General features: G+C 36.5%; 1 protein-coding gene across 1 annotated transcript; it reads left to right on the top strand.

Annotated features, from left to right (window-relative positions):
• The first annotated feature begins 8,135 nt into the window (after positions 1-8,135).
• On the top strand, positions 8,136-17,327 carry LOC148846910 (putative phospholipid-transporting ATPase 4). Its single transcript, XM_088952407.1, has 11 exons — positions 8,136-8,415; positions 9,148-11,152; positions 11,245-11,355; positions 11,545-11,821; positions 12,387-12,475; positions 12,612-12,699; positions 12,910-13,119; positions 13,236-13,361; positions 15,889-15,987; positions 16,126-16,317; positions 16,401-17,327. The coding sequence occupies exons 2-11, from the start codon at positions 9,318-9,320 to the stop codon at positions 17,070-17,072; spliced, it is 3,699 nt and encodes a 1,232-aa protein (XP_088808533.1). The 5' UTR covers positions 8,136-8,415; positions 9,148-9,317; the 3' UTR covers positions 17,073-17,327.
• The last annotated feature ends 4,270 nt before the right edge of the window (positions 17,328-21,597 follow it).

Below are 21,597 nucleotides of genomic sequence, written 5' to 3'. Positions count from 1 at the left end.
ATAAGTAATACTTATAATTAAGTAAAAAAATGCAATTTTGTTAAAATAATTAAATCTTTATTTTAATAATTTATTACAACAATGTTTTAGCAATTTAGTAATTTGGGTTAATTATATTAATATTTTTAGCAAAAAAATATAATTATTTCTAATTACTTAATTAAATAATTATTTTTCCACATTATTTGTTAGTGTTCTATTTTATTTATTTCATTTTATTAATGATTAAATGTTTCACTTTTTTGTAAATATCACTTTAATATTTAAGTTAATATATAGTTAACTTTTTTAATCATTAACTAAATTAATCTAAGCCCAAACTTAGGGTTTAAGACTTTGGATTAGAATTGGATTGATTTTCATCTTGACTCAACTGACCCAAGTTGCATGCATTGTAACATTCGTAATTGGACTAGACCAAAGTCACCAAAACAAGTGAAACCCATGCATGCATTATTTTTAGATAATATTGAAGCCAAATGAAATACAAGGGATGGGCCACACACATTGTGTAGCCCAATGAACCAAAATATTAAAAAAAAAAAATTGGACTAAATTTTGGTAGTGTATTAGTAGTTTTTAAGATTACTTGGCCTAGCCCAACCCACACCTTGTATAGGCTTATAGGATTGCCTGTGTTAATTATAAAACTATGATTTTCTTACAAGTTAAAATTTTTATTTAATTATAGTCTAATATATATATATATATACACCATTTCTATATATATTAATATAAAATTTGTTATCTAAATTTTATATAATAATATTTATCATATATGCATATAAGTTCCAAGTTAAGCTTATTAGGGATTATTTAGCCTGGGCTCTATCCGCTAAAGCCATCATTGGACTCCAAAAGTTTGATACCCAATTAGAATTTGAATCTAATTATCCCTGGTAATGTGTGGGCTTGGTGCATATCTCAGCTAGACCTAACTCAAAAGAAAATAGTTGCTTGAGCCTAGATATTTATAGATGTAATCGATTAAGTTATAAACAATTTATTATTTTTTATTATTAATTTTAATTATGTTATCAATACTAATTTTTAATTGTTGCTAGATAAAACCTAAGGGTGAGCATTTGGTTTATTCGGTTAAAAATCACACCAAATAAATCAAAATTTTAAAAACTAGACTAAAAAAAAATGAAACCAAAACTGAATTTTTTTGTTATCTCGATTAAAACCGAATTTAATAATATACACTCTATCATCTATATTATAACATATAATATATATTATATATTATAAAATATATATTATGAAATCAAATTTCATTATATATATTACATATTATATATCATATATTACATATAATAATAGAAAGTTTGGTTAATTTGATTAACTGATTTCTAATTCTAAAAACTAAAACCAAAAACTGATTTAACAAAAAACCAAAAAACTAAACAAAAAAATTTATTTTCATAACTTTTAATAATTGCTAGATGAAAACTTGCTAAATTTTAATATTTTTTATTAACTTTAGTAATTTTATTAATTATAGTTATTAGGCTTCAAATTATACATAGATTGCACGTTATAGGTTTCTAGACAAACCAAGACATTTTAATATTGTATTTTTAATAAATAAAATATTTTAATAAATACAGTTAGTTATTTAAAAAAAACTATAATTATTATTAATACTGTTTTGAATAAATAATCTATTTATTAAAATATTGTAATTATTAAAATACTGTATTTATTGAATATATGGCTAATTAATTAAATACTATAATTAATTAAGTACTGTTAATTAATAAATATTGTAATTAACTAAATACTATTAACTATTAAATACTGTATTTGTTAAAATATTGTTAATTATTAAAAGTAATGTAATTATTTATTTACTGATAATTAATAAATACATATTTCTTAATAAATACTGTTGATTAATTAATGAATACATGATTTATTAATTTAATTATTAATACTGTTTTAATAAAAATTGAATTTATTAAAATACTATAATTATTAAAATATTGTAATTACTAAAATACTTTATTTATTTTAAATACAATAATTTCTGAAATTTATCATATTTTCAGAAATATTACTAATTTCTTGACTAAAACTAATTAAATGTAAGGATAGATAATTCAATCCAGAACCAAACCAACCGAGGATTGGTTCATTGGTGTGTTAAGTCGTTCGTTCCAGCGATGACGTGGAATCCATTCCCCCAAACAGCACTTTAGAAAAAAAGGGGGTAAGAAATAATTATGCATGTCACCGAATGCAAAATAATAATAATAATAATAATAATAATAATAATAAAATCCAACCTCCAAATAGAGCACAAGATAACATCCAATGTTAATCAGATTTCTGTACCTCCTCTTTTGTCAGGAGGAGGATGAAAATGCGATGCCTGTTAACTCACTATCAACCTTGTGATTGATAACTTGAAAAAAATGCCTTCTTTCATACTTCATACTTTCATAATCGGCAAGGCCACATGGGAGGAGGACCCACATGACCCTCTCATTTCTGCCTTTCTGGTACTTAAGCATCAAATGGTTGTGATTAGGGGAGACACCTATCTTTTATAACTTTTGAAGCATAGAGAGGAATCAAGATTCAAGACTGTAGGTTTAGGGATGGTCTTTGGCATTATGATGCCTTTTATGTTGTATTTGAGCATAATGAGCAGCACAATGCCTTACTGATCATGCATATACCTATACTTATTACATTTCTGGCCCATCTTAGCCCATCACGTGGTTTTCAAAATACCTATACTTCCCTAACCTGTTTGAAACAAGTGCTTTTTTACTAAAGACTCGTACGTGCTTAAAAGATGAGCACTTATCCTATGAGAACTTATTTATCCAGAGCACTCCCAAATGACCACTTAAGATGTTTCAGATTTTTATTAGAAAATTTTGTTCAATTAGAATAAAACAGCTCAGGAGAATGCTCTCTTTTTTTCATTTTTGAATATACCATTTTGACATTAATGTCAATTTGGTGTTTTTAATAATTGTCAACAAAATGATTCTTAGAAACGAAATCAGAGAAGACATGTTATTGCTTATATATGTGTTTTTTTTTTCAGAAATGAAATTAAAAGCATATTCTTGAATTTGTAGTTTAAAATATATCTTTATCGGGTTCAGTGAAAAGAAGAAAAAGAGAAAAAACAATATCACTATCCCTAACGCTCAATTTGAAAGGAGTACAAATACAAATAAATACAAATATGTATAATATAAATACACGGAAAAATCATGGTTTTCAAATCACCGTTGGCCCATATGGTCGGACTGTTTGACCCGAGAATCGTTCATGCAACTGATTCCGTTTTACTTCAAACCCGGTCCCTAACAAAAAAACTGTTGAATTAATCAATTACCCATTGACCTAGATGGTCGAACCGTTGACCTGCTCAATAGTTTTGGCCGTTTTTTATTTTTAATTATAATTATTTTTAGTTTTTTGTTAAAATGGGCTATCCATTTGAATTGGTTGGTCGAACCATCAACTCAAAAACCAATTGCCAAAATGATTCCGTTTTTAAATATTTTTTAAAACCATATAAAAAATAATACAAAATATAAGATTTGGCACTCTACATATTTATATCATTACTTCTAAATGGAGGCTAAGAAGAGCGGAACATACAACAAGCATTGATTGCTCATGCTTCATACACATTTGCTGATAAGCACGCTCATTGGATGGCGATTTCTCATTAATCCTCAGCATCCAGGTTTACCGTCATCACATTATGGCGGTGTCCGTTGGCCAACTCGTTTTGTTTTTATGCAATTTTTAATTGAGAGGGAGAGAAGTAAAAATTCCTCTTTAACCTACATTTCTGATTGTTGAACCATAAAAGAAAACAAATTTTCTTTGAAACAAAAAGAAAAAAATAAGTAGCTTCGAAAAACAAGATTATGATTTTTCTCTCACAAAATGCTCATATGACAGTGATAATTCGACAAAATTGGAGGGCCCCAAGCACCATTATAGCTCAACATGGATCCATCAATTGAACAACCCCCCTCCCCCTTTCCCGCCATACACTCTAGTCTTTGCTTTTGCATTCAAATTTATTCAATTTTTTTAGAATAAATTTGTATTTAAATTAAAGCATATAAAATTATAAGGAAGCAGCTGGTTGAAGTGCAATTGGCATTGGGTTGTGGTGGGTAGAGGGAGATAAAATCAGCCCCCCACAAGATTGTCCCTCATAATGTCCCATAACACATTTCTGCCGTGTATTGAAAACATCTCCTAATGATAATATTAAAAATGATGATGTCATTATTAGAAGATGTTCCCAATACAAGGCGGGAATGTACCGTAGGACATTGTGAGGGCCAATCTTGTGGGAGGCTGATTTGAATTCGGGTAAAGGTCAACTCTAGATAATCGAAGGGGGCATTACCATGATAATGTGTTTTTTTATTTGTTTTTAGAGATGGCCACATCAGCTAAAATACAAAACTATGTTCTTGAACTGTGTTTTTGTTTTGAATGGGTCAGAATAAACACTTTTTATAGGGCTGATGTGGACTTGAAGACGAATGGGTGTTCCATCCAAAGGGTCTCCTAATTGGTGATGAGTCAGATTGGCCACGTTATGCCTCCATTTAGCAGGAATTTGACGAAGTGTGCAGGGAAGCTTCCCTACTTAACCGGATTAAAAAACCTTTTTTTTCCTTTCAAACGATAGTTCAAATGCACAATATAGGCTCCATTTGGATGACCTTTTTGCTTTTGAGCTTTTAGCTGTTAAAAACAAATTTGAGACAAAAGTTTTTTAAGGATTTGGTAAGTCAAAACACTTTGAAACCCAAAACAAAAGACTAAATTGAGATGCTTTGTGCTTTTGGGCTTAGAAACAGTATTTTTTTATTGATATTTTTCTATTACATTTTATAGTATATAATTGCTCAAAATTCAGATGTCAACAACGCGGCTTTCTAACAAAAAAATAAATCATGCTTTTTCACAAATAGGGGTGAGCAAGAAAAACTGAAAAAACGAACCAAAAATTTGGTTAACTTAATCGTTTGGTTTGGTATTTTAAAATATCGAAGGCATCGATTTGGTTTTGATTAACCAAAATGAAAAATTGGCCGTTAACTGAATCGGTCAATATACATATATTGTATATATTATATGTATATTATATATAATATATATTTTTATACATTGTATATTAATAACAATGTGTTATACATAAATATATATATTTGATGATGGCGGATTTGGCCCTCTAGTGAAATTGTGACACCTGACACCTCATGCCAAATGTGTAGCCTCTTGACAACTAGACAATTCGAGGTAGCCACAGGCAGTTCACCACAGGCAACTCGCCATAGGCAGCTCACCCTTACCCTGGCACAGGTGCGAGCTAGCCCTAGCACGAGCTGATAGCTTAGCTGAGGCACCGAGCCGCCACCCGACACAGGCGCCGACCTGACAACATGGCTCAAACACCGACCCGCCACCTGACACAGGCGCCGACCTGACAACCTGGCCCAGGCGCCGACCTAGCCGCCTGACATAGGCGCCGACCTGACAACCCCGATGAGCTCACCACTGTACCCCGGTTATGACAGAATGTGACGAGTCTTACCATTTGAAGCTTTTTACCCACCTAACACGTAACATGTCCCATCACAGCAGGGATCCAGTGATCGTTACACTAACCCACGAGGACTCCAGTATATAAAGACCTCTTCCCTCAGAGGGGAAGGGGGGATGATAACCCCTGCTCTCTAACTCTCTCATTCTCTAATATCACCTTCAAGCTCTCTACTATCACAATGCTAACTTAGCCATCAGAGTGTTCCTACCGGGTGAGCATCATCGGGTTCTCTGATTCATTTCTCACAGGTTCCTCAGCTCTCGCCATCTACAAAGATGAGCAGATCATCTCATGTAGGGAGTAGTCGGGTTGCACTACACTAGGGAACTCGTCACCAAGGCAGCACACCAAGCATCTCATCAAGGCAGCTCAGCAAGCAGCTCATCAAGGTAGCTCACCACCCAATAGTTCATCAAGGTAGCTCACCACCCAATAGTTCATCAAGGTAGCTCATCACCTGGTAATTTGCCACCATGTAGCTCACCACTAGACTGTTCGTCGCCAGGGAGCTCCACTTCATCCTCTGAGCCACAGGCCACTTGGGAGTAGATCAAAATAACGAGGTAATTAGCCAAAAAATTAATACATCATGAAAAAAGGATACGTGACCGAAACCGGTTACATCAATATTTATAATATATAATATATTATTTATTATTTAAAATATAATATTTTATTATATATTTATATATTTTTTATAATATATACTATAAATAATAAAAAACCAATGAACTCATAATTAACCGAACCAGTCAACCGGTTAATCAATCAGCTTCGATTAGGTTTTGGTTTAAAAAATAAGCCCAACCGAACCGTGAGCACTTAGCACCCCTACTCACAAGCGCGTAAACAAGAAATTACTCTGCATTTTCTTAAAACAAGGTTCAGTTTATACGTTGTTTGCATGCATTCCACCGTGCAACGCAACAGTGCGATTAAGCAGCCTTCCCCCCAACTCCCTAAAAAGTAATAAAGTGAAAACAGACTTTTGTGCTATAATGCAACTTTAATGGGTTCCACCATGTCCGGGGAGAGGGAGTTGCACAAAGCGTTGTTCAGTTGCATCCTTGTCTTCGCCTAATGGAAGTGATATAATGGTGATGGTGGGGTCAGGGGTGTCATTTACCACCAACCCAACAACAAAGACCCCCCATCAAGATTCAAGACTCAAGAGTACTTTGGCAAACGGCCAAACAGAGTCGTAGTCATTCTAGGTTGCCAATACTTGATCACCAAATGCATAGCATGACATAAGTTGGACAAGGAATCCATCTGTTCCCATTGTTTGTTTGGAGCTTCAAGAATCAAGACTTAGCTAGCCGTGTCAATCAATCAATCCTCCTTTTCTGTCCAAACTCCTGAGCCCACAACCCTGTTTTCTCTTCTTCTTCCTTGGTGGGCCCGGCCCATTCTATTTCTATCAGCTCGTCTCGTCTAGACGTGCAAGGCAAAAATATTTCTCAGGTTAATTGGCCCGGCTAATCCGATTCAACCACCTGGTTCAAGTGTGAAAGCCCAAAGGCCCATACCCAGAGTACGAGTATACAACGGATCCTCGTCATCCATTCCTTTTAAGCAATACAAATGCACCATGGGCCACATAATTGGAATATTATTTGGGGGCCCACCATGGGGAGAACATCTGGCCCACTTGAAAATTGAGATGCCACAGTTGTTCCCAGCCTTCTAGAGTGTGGTGTACGGTGCATTTATAATGCATACCAAACAGAATAAAAATTTGTAGCTTGTTTCGTTTCTGGGACGTGGAACGATGACATATGAAACGAACGAGTAGCCGAGTAATCAGGGAGGACGAGCCTGGTCTTCAGCGTGTGGGCCACCCACTCGATGGACCGCGTTCCTCTTAAGTCTTAACCAACGCCCCGTTCTGAATTGGTACGATCGATGGTCCATATTGACCGCATCGGGCGTCAATTTTTGAAACCAAGGATTTTTTTTTTATATTTTTTATGGAAAAGTCGGGCTATTACCACCGTCTGATTAAATGACAAGTCATTGTCGCTGGGATTGGGAATGGGTGGACCCGCTCCTCGTCTTAATTTATTTATTATTTTATTACAGTTGCTCATTAAAGGAAGTAGAATACCAATGCCGTTTGGACATTACTGAGTTGACACTTGACACGTAGGACTCTATTGAACGATCTCTTCGGCTGGTGCAGCACTTTCCTGCAACCACCAATAAAAAACAAACACAATAGCAGTTGTTTTAAATTCAAAAATATCTAATAATAAATCTTACCGGTTCGTTTATTACAAATAAACAAATTAAATTAAAAATTAAGGGAAAAAAATTGGAATGAAGTGCAGCAGCAGACGTGAGCTCCACTCAGGCAGAAGCAAAAGACTGGTTCTTCGGAGTTCGGACCAGCCAACCAGGGTTGCCATGTCCACGGCCAGCTCATCTTAGAGGTTAGAACAGCAACACAAAACAAGTCAAATATTTTTAATCTTTTTAAAAATAATAAAAAAAGCCATAAATTTGAAAACTGAGAGATAAAAGAGACGAAGACACCGAATAAAAACAAGGAAAAAGGGTTCTAATTTTATAACCGACGACTGACCGGGAAATCCTGTAATTTGGCTCGGACGGAGAACGGAGCAACTGATATCGCCTAAACCCTCTTCTCACCCTCTCTCCTTCTCTCTTATCTCGTCCTCATTTCGATCTCGAAGATCTTGATCCGATTCGAAGAAGAGTTCAGTGGCGATCTTTGTTTAACAGAGGTTGCTCTTCTGAGGACTACGAGAAGGTTTTAGCTTTCACGCTTTTCCTCATGGTTCCAGGTACTTTCTTCTAAGTTTCCTTTTTATTCTGCTGTCATTGTTTTATGTCGATCAAGTTTTTGCATTTGCTTTGTTATTCTTGTTCTCCTTTTTTTACATAATTTCTTTTTAGGAAAATATCCAATTTCTTCGCTGACTTTGTGTGTGTTCGTGTGTTTCGAGGTTGTTGAGGTGCTTTTCAGCTGGATTTTATTTTTGGATGATTTTCTATTGATTTCCATTGTGTATTTTGGTTATTCCTGTAGGCAGTAGAATCTTTTAGTTGAAGATGGAAGATGAAGTTCTGCTTCTTACCGTTAACTTAATACGACTTTTCGTTCATTATGCTTTTTCTTAGCCTTTCCTTTTAGAACATATAGATCTGGAGTGGATATTGGTAATGCTTAATATTAAGAGTTCCTCACTTGTTTGGTGTGCTCAGTCCAAAATGTTGGCAGCAAATTTACTTTCAGATCAATTTTAAAATCCTTCAGCTTCTTTTTTCCTCGAAAATTCACGGACTTGAGATGAATTAGTTTCTGTCTTTCTGGACATCAATCTATCGTCTACAAAAGAGAAGAGCCTTTTGAGGGCATTGGAGTTCTTTTTCTTGGATAAAATTTCATTGCTGCTGCGGGTTGATGTTTTCTATTTATTTATCCATTTATTGTTACATATATGTCCCCTTCTCCAAGACCCTGGATAGCTCGGACTAACACTGGGTAACGGCCTTTTACATGTCTCCTTGCGCAGAATACTTTTTGCAGCATTGTTTCGGCAATCTGTTGTCATACCGTGGCTCAGGAATTCAATGTTGATAGAAAGAACCCCGTGGCGGGAATTCCTGCAGTGTTAGACTGAGAACTTTGGCTTTTCAGATGGGCTTCTCCTGACTTTACTTCATCTGAGTTGGAATTCTTAAGATGTCTCGGGCAGGCAGGGCAAGGGGGAAGCTTCGGTTGAGCAATCTCTACACTTTCTCTTGCATCCGTCCGAATGTTTTGGAATCAGAAGGCCCCCATTCCCTTCAAGGCCCTGGTTTTTCACGGGTTGTCTACTGCAACCAACCTCGTCTCCACCGGAAAAAGCCTCTGAAATATCCATCCAATTACATATCAACCACAAAATACAATATCATTACATTCCTTCCCAAGGCAATCTTTGAGCAATTCCGGAGGGTTGCCAATCTGTACTTTCTCATGGCTGCAATTCTGTCTCTCACACCCATTGCCCCATTCTCTGCTGTGAGTATGATTGCCCCCCTGGCCTTTGTTGTTGGATTGAGTATGGCAAAGGAAGCTTTGGAAGATTGGCGTAGATTTATACAGGATATGAAGGTCAATACCCGGAAAGTTAGTGTCCATAAAGGGGATAGTTTATTTGGATACAAATCATGGCAGAAAATTCGGGTTGGTGATGTGGTAAAAGTGGAGAAGGATCAGTTCTTTCCTGCAGACCTGCTTCTGTTGTCATCAAGCTATGAAGATGGGATTTGCTATGTGGAGACCATGAATTTGGATGGTGAGACAAATTTGAAGGTCAAGAGATGTTTGGAGGCAACCTTGCCCTTAGATGAAGGCATGGCTTTCAAGGATTTCACTGGAACAATCAGATGTGAAGACCCCAACCCTAGCCTCTATACTTTTGTGGGTAATCTTGAGTATGACCGTCAGGTTTATGCTCTTGACCCTAGTCAGATTCTCCTCAGAGATTCAAAGCTTAGAAACACAAGTCATGTGTATGGAGTGGTAATATTCACTGGCCATGATAGCAAAGTCATGCAGAATGCGACAAAATCCCCCTCTAAAAGGAGTAGAATTGAGAGGAAAATGGACAAAATCATCTATTTCCTGTTTACACTTCTTGTCTTGATATCTTTGATCAGTTCAATAGGCTTTGCAGTGAAGACAAAGTTTGGAATGCCAGAATGGTGGTACTTGCAACCAAAACATGCTGCAAATTTGTATGATCCAAGAAAGCCTGCCTTGTCAGGCATTTTCCATCTGGTCACTGCTCTTATCCTCTATGGGTATCTGATCCCCATCTCACTCTATGTGTCAATTGAGGTAGTGAAGGTCTTGCAAGCAATGTTCATTAACCAAGACTTACAAATGTATGACGAGGAGACCGGGAATCCTGCACAAGCCCGTACATCAAATCTGAATGAGGAGCTTGGGCAGGTTGATACTATCCTCTCTGATAAGACAGGAACTTTAACATGCAATCAGATGGACTTTCTCAAATGTTCCATAGCTGGTGTTTCCTATGGTGTTGGTTCTAGTGAAGTTGAAATTGCTGCAGCAAAGCAGATGGCTTTTGACCTTAGTGGACAAAATTCTGAAATTTCTGGCATCGCCATGCACAATAGAAGTGCCCATGATTTTTGGGAGAACGGTGCAAGTGATGTTGCAGGGTCTGAAGTTGAATTGGAGACCATCATTACTTCTAAGGGCGAAAAGGAACATAAACCAGTCATAAAGGGGTTCAGTTTTGAGGACAACCGGCTTATGGATGGAAATTGGTCAAAAGAGCCAAATGCAGATACCATTTTATTATTCTTTAGGATATTGGCACTTTGTCACACAGCAATTCCTGAACCAAATGAGGAAACTGGCAGTTTCAACTACGAGGCAGAGTCACCAGATGAAGGAGCTTTTCTTGTTGCAGCTAGAGAGTTTGGTTTTGAGTTCTGCAGACGGACTCAGACAAGTGTCTTCATTCGAGAAAGATACCCTTCTTTTAAACACATAATTGAAAGGTCAGGATATATGAGGTTCTGCTCATTTAGCCTCTCCATTTTTTACCTATTTTGATTATTGGCATCTAACCTCTGTCTTCAAATATATTCAGGGAGTTCAAAGTTCTTAATCTGTTGGAGTTCAGCAGTAAAAGGAAGCGGATGTCTGTGATTGTGCAGGATGAAGATGGGCAGATTCTTCTTCTCTGCAAAGGTGCAGACAGGTTTGATAGACAGCCCATTTCTTGTGGAATTTCTTTTCCATAAAAGATCTTAAATTGCTCTAATAAATCTAGCTATCTATGTTGGTTGAGTTATATCTACTTGGACGTGATTTCCTTATACCAAAGAAGAAAAGAAGATATGTTTTCCTTCAGGCACTTACTATATGTTTCTTTGATTGGACCATTTAGCATAATTTTTGATCGATTATCCAAAAATGGAAGAATGTATGAAGAGGAGACAAATAGGCATCTAAGTGAATATGGAGAAGCAGGTCTGCGGACTTTGGCACTTGCATATAGAAAGCTAGAAGAGTCCGAGTATTCTGCTTGGAATAGTGAGTTTATCAAGGCAAAGACTACTATAGGAGCTGATAGAGAGGCCATGCTTGAGCGGGTATCAGATATGATGGAAAAGGATTTGATTCTTGTTGGCGCAACAGCTGTGGAGGACGAACTACAGAAAGGAGTAAGCTCAATCTTTCTCTTTAGAGTTTAGTGTCATTATCAGCAAGAGTGCATTTTGGGTCAGGTTTAAGTGCTGAATACTCACTCCTAATGAAACCTAACATGAAGATTTACCTGAATTGCTCAACTGGGTCCCTACTTGAAATGAGTTGAGTTGGGTTCACTATATTGTAATTATTTGTGGAAAGTTTTAAACAGGTAAGGATTTTTTGAGGTTTGAACTTTCAACCTGTTTCTTAAAAACAATTCTGCTAGGACAATGACCACTTTTCAGTTGTTTAAATGTCCTAATATATAAAGTAAATAAAAAGAGACATGAAATCTGGTTTGGTTAGCCAAGTTGGCTGAGGCTGCAAACCCAACTTGACCTGATTTTGCATGGGATTTGTTGTTTTCCAACATCAATCCAAGTTGAGAGCATGACAATTCTATTTTACCTGGCTTAGATATGGTTTCGTCCAGTTGTGTTCAGGTTGGACTGAATGTCCCAACCTAAATTGCATACATTGTAATCAGTTTATTTTTCTTTTGGTTCTTTTGAGTTTCTTATTCTTCTCTTCTAATAGGTACCTCAATGCATAGATAAATTAGCCCAAGCTGGTCTTAAGATATGGGTGCTGACAGGGGACAAGATGGAAACTGCAATCAATATAGGGTTTGCCTCTACCACATCCCAAAAATTCCTTGTTTTACAACTACTTTCTAGGAAGCTATAGCTTTTTGGCTAGCCCTTTATGTCAAAAGTTGCTGAGTCAGATTACTAAAATGAAATGCCTGTTTATGTGATGCAGCTATGCATGCAGTCTTCTTCGGCAAGGCATGAAACAGATCTGCATAACAACAATGAACACTGATTTATTAGCCCAAGATGCTAATAAGGTATGCGTTTGTTTTGATGTCCTGGGAATGCTCTCTTTAAAATAAATTAAAAAGACAAACACAAAAAATAGCTGAGAAGATGAACCTTTAAAATCAATTAAAAAGACAAATATAGACATGGATGAGAAGATCAAGAACATGTAGAAGAAGAGCCGGTTCAAGAAACTGATTTTGTATTATGGTTTGTTACTGTTTTTGGTATCTGACCAGGCAATGAAAGAAAACATTTTGATGCAAATCACTAATGCATCCCGAATGATCAAGCTGGAACAAGATCCCCATGCTGCCTTTGCTTTAGTTATTGATGGGAAAACTTTAGCATATGCCTTAGAGGATGATATAAAACATCAATTTTTGAATTTAGCAGTTGATTGTGCTTCTGTCATATGCTGTCGGGTCTCTCCAAAGCAGAAGGCGCTGGTATGACTCTGTCACCTTTACCTTATAAAATATGTAACCAAGTAGTTTTTTTTTTTTTCTCTTTGCTAGTATGATTCTGAATTGTCTTTCCATTGGAAACATTCTTATGTTACTAGGTGACGAGATTGGTAAAAGAGGGAACTAAAAAAACCACTCTAGCTATTGGTGATGGTGCAAATGACGTTGGTATGATTCAAGAGGCAGACATTGGTGTTGGTATCAGTGGGGTGGAAGGCATGCAGGTTGGTAATTTCCTTCTAAAACTTCATAAACTTCAAACCAAATTTCAGAGACTTCGATATGCTGGTAAAATATGTATTTATAGAATGTTATATTCTGTGATGCCAAAGTTTGTTGGACTGATGATTTTTTTATGGGAATTGTTGGACTCATAATTTCAATCTGTTAGACTAGACAGATATTTTCGGTATGTTATTTTCTGGGTACTTTTATTGTTTTGTTACATTGGTGTTGGGGTATCTTTTGATGTAATGCTTTGGGGTGAAATCTCTTCACCTGTATGTAACCTTTTTCTTTTCTCAATGAAATTATTTCTTTCCATCAAAAAAAGAAAAAAAGAATCATCCACATGTCAAACTATCTTTAGGTTGGCCATTATTCAACTGATCTCCTGCAAGTATCACCTTTAGTTTCATAGCCCAGATCCTTTTGTCTGTATATACCCATTATGCAATAACTTAGAAATTATCTATGTGGATTTATATTTGATATCATATTCAAATTGGTGGTGTAAGGTGCAAATCTTGAACTTCAACATTGCACTATCTCACCTTTAGAGGGCGTTCGGTAGTGTGTTCATCTTGTGGATGGACCATTTCGGTCCATGCCACGGGATGAAATCAATGTTTGGTTTGCTGTGGATGGGACCGATCCACACTATCTTGTGGACCAACCCTGTCCACACCCCAATTTCTCGTCAACAGCATTTTATCGTGGATGGGGTCAGTCCACAGTTTGCTTTTGCTATCATGCTTCACGCGCACTTTCCAAACCCTACATCTTTTTACCATTGAAGGTCTCCTCTACCGAAGTGCTCTGCCGAAGGTCTCCACCATTGGAAGATATTTGTTGTGCTCCGCCGAAGGTCGCTCTATTATTTTTGCTTAAGTACTAATTATAATATTGGTGGTTTATCCATGCACCATTCCAGTGAACCAATTGACCAATATTTTGATGTTATATATGCTTGCCTTACAACTAGTATGGGAACCAATGAGTTATTAGTTTACATGAATAGTTTGATGTTATGCTTATCTTGCAATAATTTATTATTTAGTTTGTTTAAATATTATTTTTAATATTTTTATCAATAGAATATTAATTTTTATTTTTAAATTAATTTATTACAATTTTTATTGAAATTAATATTTTTAGTTAATATTCAATGATCAAATCCTTTTTTCAATTTATATGTATCGTATAAAATATAAAAATTAGACATTTGTGATCGATTGTATAGATTACTTCATAAATTGTATATGAGATACATGGAATCAAAAAGTGTGGTGTGGATTGGTCTACACCACGCTTATGGAACGCCATTATGTGTGGATTGGTCCTGTCCACGCAGTCTGTCCACAGTTCAGAATAACAGTGGTCTGTGGTGTTGTGTGGATTGGTCCACAACTCAATTTCTTGTCCACACTACACAACACCCCCTTAGTTTCATAGCCTTCCTTTTGTCTGTGTATAACCATTATGTCATAATTTAGAAATTGTCAATGTGGATTTGTTTTTGAGATCTTATTCAAATTGGTAGCAGATGGTCTGAATTGAATTTCACACATCACACTCTCTCAGCCCCAAACTCCAACCCCTCTCTCCCTAATGGAAAAAAGAGTGTAAGAGCTTTTTTTCTTGCAAATTGCAATATTTTATTTTGAACTTCAAACATCACACTCTCTCAGCCCTAAACTCCAACCCTCTTTTTTTTTTATAGTTATAAACTCCAACCCCTCTTCCCCGATGGAAAAAGGAGAATAAGAGTTTTTTTTTTTTTTTTTGCAAATTGCAATATTTTATTTTGAACCATTTGCAGTGAACTTCTCAAGTGGTTGTGGATTACATGGGTTTGGGTGCCATTGGACCATGAAAATCTTGGCATGTAGTGAATCACAAATGAATCACCAAGTGACTACAATTGTGTGGACACATTGTATAATGTATAGTGAATGGTAAATATATTTGATAAGCAAGCAACTTATGTATGCAATATTGCAATTTGGGTGTGCTCTATGCATATTTCAAATGATACAGTATATGTTATTGAATTACTTTTTCAGAATGGTGCATGGCTGTATTTACAAAGTGCCCCTGTACAACTTGTTGCTATACAGCAGGAGTCAACTATGAGCCTGAAAGTGACATCACCGAATTCCTTGTTAATAGGCATCTAAGACACTATACCATTTAGCTTCCAGAGAACAGCCTCAATTGATACATATCTAATAAATGAAACATTAAAAACAGGCAGTTGCAATAATAAACTTGCAAAATGAACATAACAAAATCATAATGTAACAATGTACTAAAAAAATCTGGTACAAACGGTTATACAGGTGTTGGTAAACAATATTCATGTGGGTTGCATATATACATAGATACATACATATAATAGGGTTCTACTGATTTATCCTTGTAAGGACTTGGGCAAGATGAAATACTTAAGTGCGTCAATGTCATGCTCTTCAAATGCATGCACTGTTTATTAAAATACAGTCAAGCTCACAAATGTTTATCTTTTTGCAGGCGGTAATGGCTAGTGACTTCTCCATTGCACAGTTTCGGTTTTTGGAAAGGCTTCTTGTTGTACATGGGCATTGGTGCTATAAGAGGATTGCTGAGATGGTAGGAGTGAGGGTGCCCTCTATATTGTCCTTATTACTAACTATTTTGGTTGACATAGATATTATAGGCTGTAAGGGTGCAAGAATGTTGACAATAGCTTATTAATATTCTTTTTTTATTGCACTGAACTGCATTCAGATATGCTATTTCTTCTACAAGAATATTGCATTTGGCCTCACCCTCTTCTACTTTGAGGCATACGCTGGCTTTTCGGGGCAGTCTGTCTATGATGACTGGTACATGCTACTGTTCAACGTCATCCTCACTTCGTTGCCTGTCATTTCACTTGGTGTTTTTGAGCAAGATGTTTCTTCTGATGTCTGCTTACAGGTTAGTTCCAGTTGTAGTGCTATCATGTAGTGAGTGAGATACTAAGTTGGCCATATTGACACTCATGCACTTGCCTTTTGCAGTTCCCAGCACTTTATCAGCAAGGCCCAAGAAACTTGTTCTTCGACTGGTATAGAATATTCGGATGGATGGCAAATGGTCTCTATTCCTCCCTCATTATCTTCTTCCTCAACATAAACATCTTCTATGACCAGGCCTTCCGTGCTGGAGGCCAGACTGCAGACATGGCTTCTGTTGGAGCCACCATGTTCACTTGCATTATCTGGGCTGTAAACTGCCAGGTTGCACTGACAATGAGTCACTTCACATGGATCCAACACCTGTTCGTCTGGGGCAGCATCTGCACCTGGTACCTGTTCCTCCTCCTCTATGGCATGTCCTCACCAACCTATTCAGGGAATGCTTTCCATATCCTTGTGGAAGCTCTAGCCCCAGCACCTATTTACTGGGTTGTCACTCTCCTAGTAACAACTGCCTGTAATCTTCCCTATTTGGCATACTTGTCATTCCAAAGATCATTCAATCCTATGGACCATCATGTCATTCAAGAGATTAAGTACTATAAGAAAGATGTGGAGGACCAACGCATGTGGACAAGGGAGCGGTCAAAAGCAAGACAGAGCACAAAGATTGGGTTCACAGCAAGGGTGGATGCCAAGATCAGGCAGTTGAGAGGAAAGTTGCATAAGAAATATTCTTCTTCAAGTGTGCAGACTGTAATACCTGCTTCATAATCATGTCTGGTCGTGTAGTATATACATATTTTTTTGTGTTAGGATTTCAAAACCAGCCCCATTTTTTATTCTTTTTTTTTCTTCCTTTTTTCGGTCCTTGTCCCATTCATGATTATTTTTCCACCCAGGTACATGGGGTTGGTTCAGTGTCCATTACAAGGAGCAATGAAATTGTCTGTACAATATTTATAAAAAGCATGAGAAAATGCAGCTTTTGGAAATAGTTAATATATACAACAGTACCTGTTCTTCGTATCCCCTCCTTCCTCTACTTTTATTATTTGGTTTCCCTAAGGCCCAGTACCTCCATATTCACAAAGCAATGACTATTTTTCTGTTCAAGATTTATTTGAGATTGGATGGATGGAATAAGACTCCCAACTCACTCATCTGTAACTGTCAAACACCCATGATTAGGGGTGTCAATCGACGGGTTTTGGGTTGAACTCGTTCAAATCAACATCAATTTCGATGGATTGGATGGGAACAAGTCATATTGAATTGGACCAGTCCAGACTTAATGGTCCAAAGTATTTATTGGATTAGATTGGACCTAGTTCATCCATAATTGATTTATATTGGATTGGGTTGGATTGAATCAATATCTGATCCATTGATAGAATATAAGAAAATAGGTGTTAATGGGCCAGGCTTGAATTGGTATGAATTTAAATTAAAACCAATTTAAACAGATTGGATGGTTCAGACATTGAATTGGACTGATTCAAAATGGCCCAAAATATTCATTAGATTGAATTAGATCTGATCCATCTGTAATGGATTCATATTAGATTGGACCAAATCTGGTCAAATTGACACTCCTATCATGATATACAGCTTATTAGGGATTATCTTCCAATAAAACACATTCGAACACCCTCTCATTATGATCCGACACTGCACATCTTACATAAGACTGGGACTCATCAAATGGAACTCAATGTGCGGTGTCAAATCATGCTGGGAGGGTATCGGAAACAAAATAGAAATATTGTATTATAGTTTGGTGCCACCGTGCCAGTGCCACACGCAATGATCGTCTTCATCTAGACTTGAGCACAGACTAATCAACATGACGGGAATGATATCGAAAGCTATTAGGGTTTGAGATTTGGCTATTTCATTTTCATTGTAAAATTGAGGGATTTTTTTTTTAATGATCAAAAGCTTGTTTTTCTTGCCATATACACCAGATTTTCCATTTATTTTAAATAGAAAGAAATGCAACCAAAAGGACAAAAATGGCAACCGGGATGGTTTGGTTGGACCATTCAACCCATGATGTATTGACAGTTTGACACATAATCATCAATGGGGAATGGCAACTTAATTAGGCTATGTAATTGTCTGAACAAGATGAACATTCATTTTAATGTTGTGAGTGTATTCAATTGCTTTGGCTGTAGTGATTTGCTTGGCATTCTACACCCTACTTGTTTATTAATTATTTGGTCATTCATCAATTTAATAATGTATGGCGGATGGAAATCCTGTTACTTTGCAAATATAATGCCGCATGCAGGATCGACATAAGCCAGTTGTATTTCGAATGGCTGCTGCGTTGTGTTTTCAAGTACAAGTGTTTGTACTGACGTTGTACTATCGTTTATATAGAATCAGAGCAAGTTTAAGGCGGTGTTTGGTACCGATGCCATTTTTTTTTGAGAAAATGGTGCTAGAAGCAACGTCCTTTTGTTTAATATCGTTTTTTTTTAATGTTATTTTAGACCATGCCTTAGAAATTGAGAAAGTATGGTCTAGAGTAACGCCAAATTTGATGTTTTCTGAGAAAACGGTGCATTGCTGCCAACTACACAATGATGTGACATGATCTTGGACATTGGATAATAAGATCAATTTGAAAACGTTTCCCCCAAGACTGCCCCCTACAACATCCCAAAGCACATTCTCGCTGTGTATTGGGAACATCTCCCAATGATAATACCATGAATGATGATATCATCATTGGGAGATGTTCCCAATACAGTGGATATATGCTATGGGACGTTGTGGGAGATGATTCGGTTTCATGTAGCAGCACTGGTTTCAAATAAAAAATAAGTACATGCCCAGCACCATTCTTCTCGGAAAATGGTATAATGTTCCCAGGACCATGCCAAACAATTACTAAAAAAAATTGTTTCTCTCAAAAGAGAGGGATGTTTTCACTTTGAGTGTCCTATATGGTGCCTAATGGAAGAATTGGGTTCCCATCTCAACAAGTCATTACCGTCATACATGGGAGCATCTCCCTTGTCTTTGTCCTTCTGGTGAGATGTTCTTGATGTATAACTGCATTAGCTTGTTGGGATCAGATCTATATAATATTGCAATTGAATCATATGAGCTGAGCTTCAGCATGTCTTTACTCGGTTTAACTAAAATCTCCTATATCCGAATTTGATCTGAACTCTATTTTTTACTTCGAGTTTGAATAAATATTCAGCTCATGAATCCAAGCTATTCCATTAAAGCTCAATTGGATTCCACTCCCATATCTGGATTCCTAATAGAGCCCATCTGCTCAAAACAATGATAAATTATTGTAAATTGTATCACATGCACAAACACCACAAACTCTTAAAGTCCAACACAAATACACACACAAAAAAAAAACAGTTACTTACTCCGTGTTACTTGGCCCATAATAGTGAGCACTCGGGATTTCCTACAAAATTTTCCTATCCACTCTCTATCTGCCATAAATTGGAGTCATATATCTCTATTATGAATTAAGAGATGCATAACTCTAATTCATGGCCAATAGAGAGTGAGTAGAAAAAGTTTGTAGGAAATCTGGGCTCAATGGTGAGTGTATGATGAAGTATTAACATTTGGAATCCTTATTAAACCCACAAAATCTTCAAAGCACTGAAATAAAATGAATCATAGTTACAGCTCAAAAACCTAATTGGTGGAATGTTAATAGCCCATAATCAGTTTGATATTCAAGCACGACTACACAGAGAAGAGAGAACATGACCAAACAACTGAAAAATGTAGCTCTGTCGTCCATTACACCAGACCTACTGAGAACTACTGAAAACTTTAGAGTATTATAGTCAGGATTTAAGGATGTGTTTGCCCACTTATTCGTGGTATAGAGGAATGACCTACTGAGAATTCTAACCACACAAACCTTTGGTCAGTCCCAAACCCATAACCTTTATAATCCATAAGGCTTCATTTTGTTGCAGTACAAATTTCATTTGCATCGGTTTAAATGCATGGGAGTGCAAAAGGGTGAATGTAAGAAGTAAAATGAGGTGACCTCCATTTTGAATGAAAACAAAATGAAGGTGAGAGGAGGACTATTTATGTAGGAAGAATGTAGGATGCAAAATGATGCGATCGTTGTTGGTGAGAACAAATTGAGATAGGAGGATGTTGGGACTAATTTTGCATCAGTTTTTGGGATACAAATTTTACACTGCCAATGGGTACAAATGTGATAAAAAGTACAATTTTTGCATCAAGTAGGGATCCAAACTATAATTACAAATAAACAAAAGCAAAACTGCACCAGACACAAATTTTGCACCTGGTGAAGATTTGATCTGCAACCAAACACAGCCTAAAGAACCAAAACTGATCCTTGCTTAATATTTGGCATTTTTATAGGATTTCAATATTATAAGAATAGCTAAGGCTTCTCAACAAATTAATGATGGAGAGGTTAAGAACTCCTCAAACCACCCTAAGGCTTCTAAAATCTCATGGATTCTCAGACTATCTCAAACTTCAATGGGCTAATTAGAGCTTTAAGACCAAATGCCTTGTCCATTAGATGGAAAGGACTTCGCAGTTATCCCAACTATCCAAACAGAACCTCAGCAGGGTGGACTAGTGTGAATACAAACCCTGGCATTTTCTGCATGAAGTGGTAATCCTCAATTGAACCTGCATTCTCACACTTGTCAACCCGAGATTTCACAATTGGACCAAGCAACGGCCCTCTACATACATACACGCTCATGTATAGTCATATAATTGGTTCAGGTCCTTCTTGTCAATCCACATTGAGGTAGACCTGGTACCAATCCAATTATTAACAAATCCGAAATTTTGGACCATGAACCAATTCAAGGCAAAGAGGCAAAGGGGACCTGTTCCACACCCCACAACGAATTCAGATAAAATAAGAAATTGGGAATTTAATACTTCTTTCTTTTTAACTAATTGCTGGCTTTTTGGTCTCATAGTGAATGGGATGGGCATTTTTAGGTGAATTGACAACAAATAAAGTGGCTGAATTGAATGGCTTTATAACTTATTGCATTTGTCTTTGGGTGAGTAAGTGATTCAGGAGGTAGTGAGCTCCTTAATGACTATGGCTGGAATTGGATTGATTACTTATTGTTTCAGTTCAGCCATTTCAGCTATTAATAAATGATCCCTTATACCTAAAATGGCAAGTGACCATCTCAATTACTGGGTCATTGGCTGAGTAATATAAGTGACCCAACCCACTGGTTTTGTTTTTTTTTTAAGGAAATCAGCTAAAACCTCCCTTTCCCTTTCCTGA

Source organism: Nelumbo lutea, chromosome 6, assembly GCF_056320005.1.
Source record: "Nelumbo lutea isolate HS-2025 chromosome 6, American lotus-T2T, whole genome shotgun sequence".
Lineage (NCBI taxonomy): Eukaryota > Viridiplantae > Streptophyta > Magnoliopsida > Proteales > Nelumbonaceae > Nelumbo > Nelumbo lutea.
Note: the sequence above shows the minus strand (reverse complement) of the source record. Positions and strands in the feature narration are given on the sequence as shown.

What these genes read in the sequence shown, in the direction of transcription:
- LOC148846910 (XM_088952407.1), top strand. Translation starts at nt 9,318, where the DNA reads ATGTCTCGGGCAGGCAGGGCAAGGGGGAAGCTTCGGTTGAGCAATCTC. An exon ending in AGGACGAACTACAGAAAGGA is followed by an intron (nt 11,822 to 12,386) that starts GTAAGCTCAATC and finishes CTCTTCTAATAG; the next exon opens with GTACCTCAATGCATAGATAA. An exon ending in CTTCTGATGTCTGCTTACAG is followed by an intron (nt 16,318 to 16,400) that starts GTTAGTTCCAGT and finishes TGCCTTTTGCAG; the next exon opens with TTCCCAGCACTTTATCAGCA.